A 12882-nucleotide genomic window follows, 5' to 3' on the forward strand; every position below is an offset into this window, starting at 1 on the left:
TTCGACCTCACTCCATCAATCGCCCTCTTCCTCTGCGTCCAGCGCGCAAACCATCGCCATCAACCCGGCGCCTCACAATGCTCGATGCATCAAGCTGACTCGATAATCGCAATCGCGTCGCCCCCTTCCTTCATTTTTGACCATTGCATGCGCATCTTTCCGCCTCGAGCTGCGCATCTGTGCCAGACGCGACATCGTCGTTGAGTCGCCCACTGCCACCCACTGCCACCCCTTGCGACCGTACCAGGCGACCGGCTGCCAGGCAACACATCATCCCACAATGCCCTCCATATCCACCATGCCTGCCATGTCCGCCATATCTAGCAGCAACATTGACCCTTCGACCTTGAACCCGTCTAACGTTAGCCTCGGGACCCCGACATTGACCACGAAATCCATCTCGGCGAATGCTTCCGGACTTCAGAAGCCCAAGACTAGCCAGATCATCCCCCCACGAATCGACCTCGAGCCGTTTTATGCCGCCGTCAAAAAGTTCATACCCCCGGATAAGTGGACACTCTATAAGGAATCTCTCTCTAATTTAGCCTACGGTATGACTCCTCTGGCTGTCTTGCTGCTCTGCCGCCCCGCTTACAATCAACTGCTGACACTGCCCACAGGTCGTCTAAACCAGGCCGAGTTCTCGGCGATAATCGACCCACTAATCACGAGTCAAAATGGCGAGAAGGAACACCAACACAATAGACTCATTCTTGCGATCCTCGCCAATGTTACCCGCGAGGTGCCCGACCCGGGCGTTGCGCCATGGGTCAGTGCTAATGATAAGCCCTCTACGACTTCTGGAAGCAAGCCTGCCTCCGGGGACGCTTCAGAACGAAAAGTGAAAGGAGAAGTGATGCAGCTGCCCGCCAGGGATAGACGTCGCATCAAAGATCTGGCCCAGAATGACGTCGGTAGCCCCATGTTCTCGGCTGGTGATTTCTCTGTATTGACACCTTTGCAGTTTGATCCATATGAGAGCTTTGCGAATGTGTTTTCGGAAGCACGCCGAAAACCTCCGGCTATGATGGATGCGCCTGCGAGCGCGAGTGGCGGGATTAGTAACATGAGTGAGCCTCATTATGATATTGATTCGACGGTCTTCACTTGCTGACGACCACCGCAGACTTTGATCTTGAGATTCGGAAACGTTTCAACCAACCGCTGGCGATAGAGTCAGGAGAGTTCCCTGATGTAGGAACTATCGGTGGCCGGATGCTCCCATTCTGCTACGAAGCCGGACTAGTTAGCGGCCACACCGGAGACGCACCGCAACTGATGTCCGTTGCAACGGACACCTTCATCAAGGAGGTCCTGACGCAAATATTCAGCCGTACCCGTAGTAATGGACCTGGGGAGGCAGGCAGCGCGGGTTTCGGTATTGGAACCACTTGGATCCAGACTCACCAGTACCGCAAGCAGCTTCATGCTGAGGAAGACCTTGCACAGCACGGAAAAATCTCGCGTGACAAGAACGGTTTTCTACCTATCGAGTCTAAGGCTGAAAGCGAGCGCGGTGCTCTGAGTATGGCAGACGTCCGACTCTCCCTCGAGATGGGGGATACTGGCATGGCTTCCTTCCCTATTCTCATGACCCAAATCTTATACGGGTACCGTGAGGGCGAGCTAGAAAACTGGAACGACTACACATATGAACAGGGTAGACAGCCAACCGGAGGCGCCGATGACTTCTTCTCAGCTGAGGTGAATGGCGCCGAAGTTGTGGAGCTGCCCAACGGCCATCCCGACGCCATGGACATCGACACGGAACCTTGGTGGGATGGAGCTGAAAATCCGGACATGGAGGCTCTTGATGGCATTCTGGACTCATGCTTAGCAGCCGCCTCATAGAAGAGGCGCTGGGTTCGTGGCCGCCAGAGGCTATGAAGATTGTTCAGCCGCGGGCGTGGGACGTTGTTCACGCCCACCTGCTAGCAAAAGTGCGACGGTCGAAGACAAACTAGAGAGACACTTGTTTGGCCACGAGCACAGGAAGATTGGCTCCGACTTCGTGGAATCATGACACAAGATACATATTTTGAACCCTATCGGCGAACGGGAGATGGAGCAACGGAGTCGGGGGTTTTTTTTATTACGATTGGTTGGTTTCTGGAAACAAAAGGGGAGAGCATGCTGTCTCGACTGCATTTTTAGGGGCATCATGAAAGGGCGTTCTGGATTGGTCGCATGTCTTTTTTATTCTATTTTGTTCACTGTGCATGCCCTCCACTATGGAGGAAGGGAGCACAACAGGCGCATCCAGGCTGGGATACGCTGGAGTTTTTATGAGTTCCTGTATTTGTACTTATGCCACGATACCCAGGAGGTTTCGATGATGAAGAGTTATGGAAGGGGGAGGGCTGTCGAAGCGAAAGGGCTAACTACGGGGTACTACTCTACCTATTTACGAGGAGTTGCCATGACTGGCTCCCTAGCTACGATATGTTTAATGGGGAAAGCATCTATATCAACGCAGTTGAATGTTAGTGTGTGCTGTGCCCGACACGGTGAGTTTGGCACCGCATGGTCCATTATAGAGTTTCAAGGTGTTTGAAAGAGACCCTCTATGTCTACCTAGCTACATTGCACATGTAGTATGACCATGGAAACCATCATGGTTCTACTGGGCAAGCTCCTAATGGAGTTTGGCTTGGTAAGACGGAGAGATATCTCCTGTGGGGAATCGTCGGGTGTTGGGGAGGGGGTGTGTGGAGGTGCTCCGTGCGTCCCGTCACGAATAAATGGTTGTACGTATGATATTATCGTTGTTTTAGTAGTAGCTGGACCACCAGTGACATGAGACGAAGCAACGGCATCGATGATCTTGGAGGGACCCCGGTGGACAAAAGGTGTGACCTGTGACCTGCCCATGAGCGAGGAGGGACCAAATAGGAGCGCGCAGTATGGGGTAGACGCATGCCCTTCGTCTTCTGGCTGCGCCCCATCTATTACCACAAGTGGGTAGACATCAAGTGGCCATGCTGCTCTTTTCGCTGGGCAATGACGAAGCACGAGCATGAATCTTCACGCTTAACTCGAAACGCCGAGAGTGGACAAGCCAGGAGGCATCCTCACTGCCAACCGTCCAATGGCGCAGCGCCGCCGCGTGTGTTCCTCTGCTGTGGAATGCTTCTACAAGCCTTCTTCGGCCTTCCCCCGCTGGGAGTCTCTGTGGCCACCGGAACCCCCCGGGCTGCGCTTTGCGTCTCATGATAAGCCCGTCACATGAGGAGTGATTGGGTGGCAGGGCTCTCGAAAGCGGAGGGCCAGGTTGTAATTAGGGCGAGCGGGCGCAGAGTCCAGGGCTCCAGAAGAATGATGGAGTTCGGACTCATGGCAGGCAGCTCCAGAACCGGTACGCCCGTACTACGTAGAGAACCCAAGAAAGACCCTTTCTGGGCGTGCAAACGCCTGCAGACATGGGTGGGTCTGCCTGGGACAGCTCCAACGCGGGTGGCACTTTGTGGACCGTGCGCTAGAGCTTCTAGAAGGCTTCGCTCCGCCTGCCGCCCTCCAGGGCCCTTTTGAGTTCAAACTTCCCCCACTCTCTCTCCCGATCCCGCCTTCCCCCTCTACTCTTGCCTCTGCCATTTTCCCATTTTGCCTCTTTCCTCTTACTTTCCCGGTATCGCCTCATCCATCCATCGGCAGATCGATTTAATTTCCCCCGCAGGCTCTTTCTCCAGCTGTGCCCTCTTCCATTATCTCCAGCCTTCGACGTGGACTGAGGCCTTCCCGGCACCCCCGCCTTTGCTGGATTGCTTCAGGCTTGCCTGTTGCTTGCCTGCCTCAGACCCCGCGGTCGACTTCGTCACTCGCCGTGACCCCGTCGCCACACCTCTAGACAACTTCCTCCATCTTCCACCCATCACGCCCCCTAAAAAACGCCTCGTTCCTCCTCATCCGCCATAACATCGCTTCTTCGCAACTCAGGCATCATCAAATTCAGACATCGCCCCTCCCAATCGTTTGGTAGTTCCGGCCTCCGCGACACGTCGTTGCAACGTCCGCGCCCCGCCGTTGCCAACACCTCTTCTCCCTACGCCTCCGATTGCGCCCGGACAGCTCGCGCGCGAACCGGGCTATACCCTTTGTTGGTTGTTTGTCTACGCTTGCTACGCTTTGTTTGGTGCTCTAGTCTGGACGCCTAGAGCGCTCTTGACGATTGCCACCCAAGGTAAGCTACCACCAAGTCTCCCGTCTTGTCAAGCTTGTGGTGGTACCACGATTCTCCCCCTGCATCAAGCACATGAAGCATATTTTATTTGCCGGATTGGAGGTTCCCGGCGTGGTGGCTAGCAATGGCTTGCTTCGAGAAGCTGGGTGGCGTGCGTCGCAACTGCTCGGACATGTGTGGGAAACATTCCGCAATGTCAGCACGACGTAGTGTCTCCAACTACGTGCATGCCATCCGGCCACGTCCCAGCAAAAGCAGTTAGCTTGCTAAGACACGCCCCTGCAGCCTCTTTGTTTGTTTCTTCTCGATAATTCATTTGGCATACACTCATTCGCATCTTGCCGGCACTAACCTCCTCGTACAGGCTTGTGCCAGACCTTAAAAGAGCTAGGCGTTTGTACGTTGCCTCCTCGCTTTCCTTTTATGCTCCCAACACGTTACTCTGATTAAACTTTTATTTCTTTTCCTACAGTTTCTTTTTGTCTGGCGCTGACTTTGGCGGGCAGTTATCTCTCGATCGCGCATATCACCGGACTTCGTCCCGCTTCCCACCCTTTGAACCTTCCCTCAGGGATCTACCTATCTTCCTTAACCCTTCAAAAAATAGTCCTGCGATGGCTAGCCAGTTTTCGAGCCCGTTTGGGGCAAACTCGAATCCCTTTGGCGGAAAGGGATCACAGATGCAGAGCCTTGCTGAGGAAGACGAAAGTGGCGTGGCCCCATCCGCAGGCACCCACCTCCCTCCTACCGTTCGGCCTCCTCCCCACGCCGACAGCTATCCCGCTCAATACAATCTCAACCGTCGCACCTCGGTTTCGGCCGAATCGCTGAAGCCCAGCGCTGACACATATGACAATTGGTCACCTCCCTTCCACGAGAAGACAACGGATCAGCTGGAAAGGCTGCAGAAGGCCATCAAGGACAACTTTCTCTTTAGTCATCTTGAGGAGGATCAGAGCGCCCAGATTCTTGGAGCGCTGGTGGAGAAACCTGTTCCTGCAAAGGACATCAAGGTATGGAACCCCGGCAAGATTTGACCAGCGTAGTGTAACTGACCACCAAATAGGTTATTAGCCAGGGTGATTCTGGGGACTTCTTTTACATTGTGGAAAAGGGTTCCTTTGAGGTTTACGTAAACCCGAGCGGCCAACTTCAACCCGGACCTGATGGGATGGGCGCTAAGGTTGGTCATATCGACGCTGGCGGCTCGTTCGGCGAGCTTGCACTCATGTACAATGCTCCCCGCGCTGCAACTGTCGTTTCAGCCGAGCCGGGTTGCACGCTGTGGGCCTTGGACCGAGTGACGTTCCGGCGAATTTTGATGGAGTCTACCTTTGCTCGCAGGCGCATGTACGAAAGCTTCCTTGAGGAGGTGCCTCTGCTTTCCTCCTTGACACCCTACGAGCGTTCCAAGATTGCAGACGCACTCGAAACTCGGAAGTTTACCCCTGGCGAGGTCATCATTAAGGAGGGAGACCCTGGGGACTCATTCTACCTGCTTGAAAGCGGAGAGGCCAATGCGTACAAGGGAGACCCGAGCAACAAAGTCCTTAGCTACAAGAAGGGGGATTTCTTTGGCGAGCTGGCGCTTTTGAATGATGCCCCACGGGCTGCCAGCGTCGTTGCCGCGACAGATGTTAAGGTGGCGTCTCTAGGAAAGAGCGCCTTCCAGAGGCTACTCGGCCCCGTCGAGGGAATCATGCGACGAACAAAATACCACGGCGTCAAATCGGGGGTGGAGGAAATGGATCCTTTGCATACGGGATGAGGGTATGGAGTGTCATTTTTCCTTTCCTGCGTGGTCCCATTGCTAGGAGCGGCCATGGATGCATGTAGCTTCTCTATTCACTTTTGGGGATCTTTAGGACGAGAGGGAATGAAATAGGAGCAGGAGACTACCGGAAGAATTCTTTGTGATTTCCAGGCGGGCAGAGACTTGTCGGGGCCTGTGTTGGCGTTTGAGGAGGAGGCCCCTTATGCCAGCTTTGGCAAACTATCTATCGCTCTCTAGGGCATTGGCTACCTAGTTTCATCCTCAGATATACCTTTTGTCGATATTATCTGCAATTTCTCGCTACCACAGCAGTTGTACTAGGTCCCACATGATGACAACCTAAAGGCGAAGTGTTCTGTCCTTTGCGCACCTCTTCGCATGGTGGGAGCCTGGTGCTGGTGGCTCGAGTCGCGTTGTATGCTAGCACGGTATGCTATTTCATGGCCACTTTGCTCATTCGGGTGCTCCCTGGGGCGGCTGCACGCCCTTGGCCCTCAGCTCCTCCCGGATCTCCCTCTTGAGCTCCTCCACTGCCACCTCCGTCTCGAGCACCCTCCCTATGCCCTTCTTCCACGTCTCCTCGAGCATCTGGATCTCGGCCCTCACCTCCTCCTGCCTCCTCTGCCGCTCAAGGTTCACAACGTCCACCTCCCTCTTCACATCCCTTAGCTCCTTCTCTAGCATCCGCAGCTCCGCCTCGAGCTGGTGGTTCCCGATCAGCCACGCATTCTTGCCGTGCCGGTCGAGCAGCTCGAGGTTCTGCCGGCGCGCGGCGAGGTAGGCGTCGCTGACGTGCGCGCTGTCGAGGACCTCGCGCACGCGGTCGGGCCCGGCGTCGGCGGCGGGTGTCTCCTGGGCCTCGTAGCGCGAGAGGGCGAGGGGCTGTAGCGGCGTCTGGGAGGCGACGCGCGCGAGCTCGGTCTGGACGGCGGGCGAGAAGGAGGGCTCGCGGTTGGGCGAGGGGAGGATGCTGGACGGTGGATCGCGGGGGGGAAGGGTGGATTGCTCGGCGGCGATGAGGGCCCGGGCGGCCTCGAGTGCGGAGGGTGAGGGTTCGGGGTCGATGTCTGTGGGGAGGGGAAGAGAGAAGTTGAGGTTAGCTAGGCGGATTTGGGATTTGGGGGACCGTGGAGGAGGAGAGACGTACAGGGCAAGGACTCGTGGTAGGCGGGAGCGAGAGACATGGTTGGCTTGGAGACGCGATGCGATGCGCTCGGGGGATGGGGGTAGTTGGGTTGTCGGTTGGCGGTGCGGCGGTGCGGTTTTTGGTGATTTGTGAGACTGAAGTAGAGCAGTTGGCTTTGTAGCTCAGGAATGCGAGCTCGTTCTTAGGATTGGATGGCTTTCGTCTTGGTTGGGGTTGGTTGTGCTGGTGTGGGTACGGTTGGTGATGGTGTTGATGGATGGATGGATGGATGGATGGGTGATGATGGCGATGCTGCGAGGCCAGAAATTTTGGCTGGGGTAGAGTACAGAAAGTGGGGCTTCCTGAGCTTGGCTCTGACATGGGGAGATGACTGTGTACTACTTCGTACATCTACATATATGGCACAGTTATCATTCTATCTTACAGTGACAGCTTAAATATAAATATACTAATAGAACAGATAGTTCAAATTTAAATATATACCGAGTTGGAAACCAAAAGTACTACTAGTATGGGCAATTCAAATCGAACTCATGCTATGTGAGTTTGGTTCCGGCTCTTTTTTATTCGAATTCTACTTACTCCGTTTTGTTTTTCTCCTTGATATTCCTGACATGTTTTATCTCGTGTCCCTAAAGCTCGGCCCGTTCAGTCTTCTGCTTTTTTCCCCAATGAACCGTCATTCCTTACAGCTATCTTTGGCAGAGGCGGTAATCTCGACTCCGAGAAGCGCTTGCTGGGACTTGACATCCCTCCACTTCTCTACCTTGGGCAGGTTACCAAAGACAGAGAGACCCATACAAAAGCATGGCCGTGCGGCCAGAACTCGTAGAAGAACTCGGACGCCCCTGGAACAGTGGGATGTACAACCTCGATCCTTTCGATAGGTTGGTTTCCCAGTCTCCCAGTAAGAATGGGCTCCTCGATTACTTGGAAGTTGGTTCTCCCTAATGGATGAAACTGTGTAGGGGGAGGTTGTGACAGTACTGTGACAACCTCGCCATAGCAGATCCGCAAAAAGGATAGTGCCGAAGCTCCATGGATATACTTGGTCCACCCAGCTTTACTCTTGTTTGCCTTAGGCCACTGGGGATTATGCGTATCCACCAAGGGGCCCATGGCCGTCGTCAATGTTTGCATGCCATGCTGATCTGCCCAAGCCTAGGCGAGTTCCCCCGGTATACTATTCCATAGGACTTGGTGGTTGGGGGTGCATGTCCTGCAGAATTGCTCTGCGATTCGCCGTTCCTCTTCCGCAGTGAGATGTTGTCGTTCATGGCTTCAGAACTGTTACTGGCGACTGACTGTCGTTTACCACCTCAGATTCCTCTCATGAATTAATGTCCCTCGCAGATTGACGGTTTGTCTGCAGTTGGTTCTTGTCCTGCAGAATGGAGGCTCGCAGGTGGGAACGATTGGTAGCTCCCCCATTTTGGGAGACATGTGAACCATGACTGAAAACATCAATGATTTCATGTATTCGTAATAGGCCTGGTATGGCTAGTATACGGAGACAAACTCAGCTACTACTAGCGATGAATATCTTCCCTATATGGTAACCGTCCGCGTGTGGTCACGAGACAGCTTCTCTCCCCTCAAGCATGTCCCAGGTTGGCTTGTCTCGAGCCATATCCATATCTGGACCATACCTCCCATTTCCAGTCTTCTTCTCGACGTAGCCGCGAGCAAGTGCTTCGATCTTGGTCCAGTCCAACTCTGCCGTCCCCACAGCACGTCCGTCCTGGGCAATCCTGGCCAACACGTCGGCAACCCATGTACGGCAACGCCAGTCGGGATCGTTCTGAACAACCGGAGTACCGCGGATTATTTCAGCAAGGCGCTTGTCGTCTTCCACTTTGGCAATAGTGATCCGTGCTAGGAGGTTGATGGTGTTCTTGACATTTCTCAAAGGCTTCTCTTCGTAGACCCAGCCCACGATAGATGTATTCTTGACATGGTATCGTATACCAGGGACTTCTGGCTGTGTCTCGATCTTGGGACCTACGATGAAGCCCCAGTGATATCTAGCGCAACACGTCAGGGTAGTCCTGGGAGCATTGGTGATTGTGTGGGAGGTACTTTCGTTCCTCATTGTTGCAGACTCCACTGGGATAAATGGCGATGTACAGCCGTTTTTTGTTACGGACCATGTTCAAGAGCGTATCGGTGTGCAAAAATGAGGAGAGGATGCTGTATAAAGATTTCTGTATCCCGAGGAACCGGATGAGAGAGGCGGACAGGCCGGTAGCGATGTTTATAGCCTTCCCTCACCATTTCCCTGTGGATGTTGCTGTTGCAGTTGGCCTTGCTAGAAATAGAAATGACGAACCGATTGGCTATCGTATTACTTCCGGTTGTTCTTACGCGCGCGCGAACTTCCAAGACCAGACATGGACGGCGAACCCAACATCGACTCAACATAGCTCGGTGTCCATGTGAGCAAACCTCGTCATAGAGGGTGGATAACTTGACGCACATTTTGCGATGGGTGATCACGGCAAATTCAACCGCGGTCGGGCCATCACCAAGTCCTAGCAGCGGCTGGTATTGTCAGAAGTCTCCCCACCATTTCTGGCGCACTATTTCCATCTTCAACTCCTCGGGTTGCATATCGAGGAACTTGTCCAACTCGTCTTGCCACCGCTGCCGCGTACGGTTTCCATACCAGGCGGCCGTGTATTCCCAGTAGGACGGATACCACCCAGAAAATTCCCAGTCGATGATGCCGACGACCTGTGTCCCGCGGAGCAAAATGTTGAAAGGATTTAGGTCGCCATGTGTAAACACGGGAGGTGGCCACGGCCCATCCTGCTTGGCGATCATGGCCTTAATGTCGTCGTAATCCTCGCCCTTGCGGCCAGGATAGTCTTCCAGGTGGACATCCTCGCGGAGCCAGCGATGAAAGTCCTGTATTGCCTGAAATGGGCCGAACCGGGGTCTGGAATGGGGAATGCGGGAGTCGTACAAAGAGCCGCCAGCACAGCTCTGGACTTTATTGTTGGGTGGCGGCAGCGATCTCAGCTCGTCGAGCATGAGTCGGAGCTGAGCAAGCACAGTCCCACGATCCACCTCAGATAACGTGGCCCATTTCGTTGCGAGTTCATCGCCCTGTATGCGCTCCATCACAATGTAGGCGCGGTTGTTGTGTACGAAGGAGCAGTGCACTCGCGGTACGGGAATGGAGGTGCTGGTGGAAACAAAGTTCATAGTGGCCGCCTCGGTGAGATGGACCCATGGCCCAGTCTTGACAATGAGATTACGAGAGATTGGCCGGACGAAGCCATCAAGCTTGTAGCAGCGCGCTACCGTCCGAAGAGCGAGGCGGGTCAGGAGGCGACGGAGACGCGTGTTCTTGATGGCCAAATGGTCAGTGCCATGGTGCTGAGTTGATGTATTGTCGATGGGGGGCGTGTATGACATGGCTGTCATAACATGGCGAGCTATCACATAATGTATAGAGTTGCATCACAATGGACGATTGTGTGCCTTGGTCGATGGCATTAGATCGGAGTTGGCAGAGTGAGTTGAAGTTGCGAAGTGACGTGAGAAAAATGCACTGTGGCAAAGAGGATGACGAGGCATCTGCGCACTGTACTCGATTCGACTACCTAGGTACCTTACCTACCTACCCACTAGTAGGTATTAGACAGCGCCCTTCCAAAGTACCGCAACCACTATTCGCAGTACCAAAACTTATTCGAAGACTAAGATATTTCTATCGGTTCCGTAGTAGAGACTAGTAGCCAAAGAATTTCTTCAGTGTCCACGGTTCAGTGGCTGGCTGCTGGCAGTGAATAATCGATACATGTTCGTATTATGGGCTGGCTCAATAGGGCGTAGTACGGATAGATAGATCTTCATCCTATCTTGGCGGGTAGGTGCATGTACCTGTGAGTATCAAATAGTAGTTGTCTTCACTACTTAGGCTTGGAGCTACATACTAATAGTAATAAGTTAGTCAACGATTATCAGTTCCTACTAGTGATACGATCACGACCTATATGCCCTATTTTATTGATTTCTGAAGGGCGTGCCCCTCAGTTCAAAAGCGCGAGTAACTGCCTTTGTAGCGTTATCCTCTGCTCCATTTTGAATATTAATACTATCTAGAAACGGCGTAGCCTATATGTAGCAATGCGGCAGGGCTGGCCAAGGACTCGAGAGTGCCAGAATATACTTGAGGTAGTACTATATAAATCCCTAGTCGGATCGAAGCTGCTATTACGAGAGGCCCAGCCCACATCCTATCATCTCATTCCAACATCTGAAGTTGTAGCCATGGACGACAGCACGAACAGACTCCGATATGAGATCATCAATTTCTTCCTCCGGGAATGTCGGCCACCTACAACACAAGAGCTCACCGATAAAGTGTCGGGCAGTGGATACGATGTTGTTCGCGGGCTGCAGAAGCTCGAGGAACTGCATCACCTGAAGCTGTACGATGCAGGAGTGTCATCGCCAAGTCACATTTCGCTGGCTCATCCATTCTCTCACCTGTCAGGGTATAAATGGCCTTGGGTGCACTGTAGTTACAAATGCTCATGTTTGTTCCCGCAGGCCAACGCCCAATCTGGTGGTAAGCCCAAAAAACGCAACCTACATTCCTCTCTGGATTGAGCTCTAAACCACCATCAATACTAAGTAATCATCTCCAGATGTCCGGGGGAAGATCTTGGTGGACCAACTGCGCGTGGTGCGCCTTTGGTCTCGCATCCATGCTCTCGCCCAACGAGGTCACCGTCAACGTCCTGACGGCCTCCGGCGAATACGCTCGCGTGCACATTTCCAACGACCAGATCATCCAAGATGACCCAGCGCTGAAGGACTACTTCTCCACCTTCTCAGCGCCGCCGTCCACATGGTGGAAGGGCGTGCGGTTCGCATGCAGCGGCATCCAGATCTGCACGTCCCGCGAGGAGGCCAACGGCTGGCACCAGAAGCATGGATTCCCCCACGGAGACGTCATCACTCTCGACCAACTTTGGAAGCTTTCAAAGGTAGGTTATCCCCATAGTCATGCTTTACCAGTTTCACTCATTAACGGTTGCTTCACCAATCAGGTTTGGTACCATGATAAGGCTTCGTTGGAGTATAAGCGGAAGACCGAGAGCGAGAAAGAGGAGCTATACAAGGACATTGGTCTGGTGTCAAGCTACTGGTCATCCTAGAAGCTTTCCAATATCAATGAAACATGCTTAATACCCTCTAGAAGAAGTGAAAGACACGGGGTCCCGTCCGCCGGCTTAGAGTCAAGCCACTAAGGGGATCCCCCCTCCCCTTCTCTCCGCCCCTGAGATACTGAAGATCTCCCAAACTCCACGCCCATCAATTCCCCTACCTAGATAAACGCCAGCAGAGTAATCTTTACGGGCTGCTTTTCCTGCCTCGTATTTTGGCTAAACCCCCCATCCCCATCCCCTCGAATCAGACTTCCCTACTAGGAGCGTGGGTTCAGGGAGAGTCACGTCAGAGTGATGCGGTGGACCCCATCTGCTGGCTCCGGGACCCAACCGATACTTCAATTGTAGACGGGATCGACGTGAGCACCTGAGACTGGTTGGGTCTGGTGGAGGGGGGATAGCAAGAACGAACGTGAGACTCATCATAGTGCGCGGGGCCGGCTCATGCAGTCAAGCAGGATGGTGGTGGTGGGAGTCTGGCTTTAGGAGCATGGTATTGGGGGACTGGTGCATCATTATTCCTCTGCCTTAGCAATCGTCTTACGTACGCAGAATGTGGGTGATCGAAGATGTTCGATACTGCTGAAACTCCTGAGTGCAG

General features: G+C 53.6%; 6 protein-coding genes across 6 annotated transcripts; 3 read left to right on the forward strand and 3 right to left on the reverse strand.

Annotated features, from left to right (window-relative positions):
• Window positions 1-307: 307 nt before the first annotated feature.
• ACO1O0_002145 (transcriptional regulator of RNA polII, SAGA, subunit-domain-containing protein) lies at window positions 308-1851 on the forward strand (the record flags this gene model as incomplete). Its single annotated transcript, XM_083191622.1, has 3 exons — window positions 308-551; window positions 621-1070; window positions 1127-1851. The coding sequence occupies 3 exons, from the start codon at window positions 308-310 to the stop codon at window positions 1849-1851; spliced, it is 1419 nt and encodes a 472-aa protein (XP_083052836.1).
• Window positions 1852-4791: 2940 nt separating this feature from the next.
• ACO1O0_002146 (cyclic nucleotide-binding-like protein) lies at window positions 4792-5945 on the forward strand (the record flags this gene model as incomplete). Its single annotated transcript, XM_083191623.1, has 2 exons — window positions 4792-5190; window positions 5244-5945. The coding sequence occupies 2 exons, from the start codon at window positions 4792-4794 to the stop codon at window positions 5943-5945; spliced, it is 1101 nt and encodes a 366-aa protein (XP_083052837.1).
• Window positions 5946-6404: 459 nt separating this feature from the next.
• Window positions 6405-7135, reverse strand: ACO1O0_002147 (Pre-mRNA-splicing factor SPF27; the record flags this gene model as incomplete). The annotated part of the gene is made up of 2 exons (XM_083191624.1): window positions 6405-7018; window positions 7099-7135. The coding sequence occupies 2 exons, from the start codon at window positions 7133-7135 to the stop codon at window positions 6405-6407; spliced, it is 651 nt and encodes a 216-aa protein (XP_083052838.1).
• A 1536-nt stretch (window positions 7136-8671) lies between these two features.
• On the reverse strand, window positions 8672-9248 carry ACO1O0_002148 (uncharacterized protein; the record flags this gene model as incomplete). The annotated part of the gene is made up of 2 exons (XM_083191625.1): window positions 8672-9099; window positions 9242-9248. The coding sequence occupies 2 exons, from the start codon at window positions 9246-9248 to the stop codon at window positions 8672-8674; spliced, it is 435 nt and encodes a 144-aa protein (XP_083052839.1).
• A 400-nt stretch (window positions 9249-9648) lies between these two features.
• ACO1O0_002149 (uncharacterized protein) lies at window positions 9649-10518 on the reverse strand (the record flags this gene model as incomplete). The annotated part of the gene is made up of 1 exon (XM_083191626.1): window positions 9649-10518. One exon carries the CDS (start codon window positions 10516-10518, stop codon window positions 9649-9651), a length of 870 nt encoding a protein of 289 aa, XP_083052840.1.
• Window positions 10519-11816: 1298 nt separating this feature from the next.
• ACO1O0_002150 (uncharacterized protein) lies at window positions 11817-12269 on the forward strand (the record flags this gene model as incomplete). The annotated part of the gene is made up of 2 exons (XM_083191627.1): window positions 11817-12098; window positions 12162-12269. 2 exons carry the CDS (start codon window positions 11817-11819, stop codon window positions 12267-12269), a joined length of 390 nt encoding a protein of 129 aa, XP_083052841.1.
• Window positions 12270-12882: the final 613 nt, after the last annotated feature.

The sequence above is a fragment of the Amphichorda felina genome (assembly GCF_050947745.1).
Source record: "Amphichorda felina strain 45539 chromosome Unknown scaffold_2, whole genome shotgun sequence".
Lineage (NCBI taxonomy): Eukaryota > Fungi > Ascomycota > Sordariomycetes > Hypocreales > Bionectriaceae > Amphichorda > Amphichorda felina.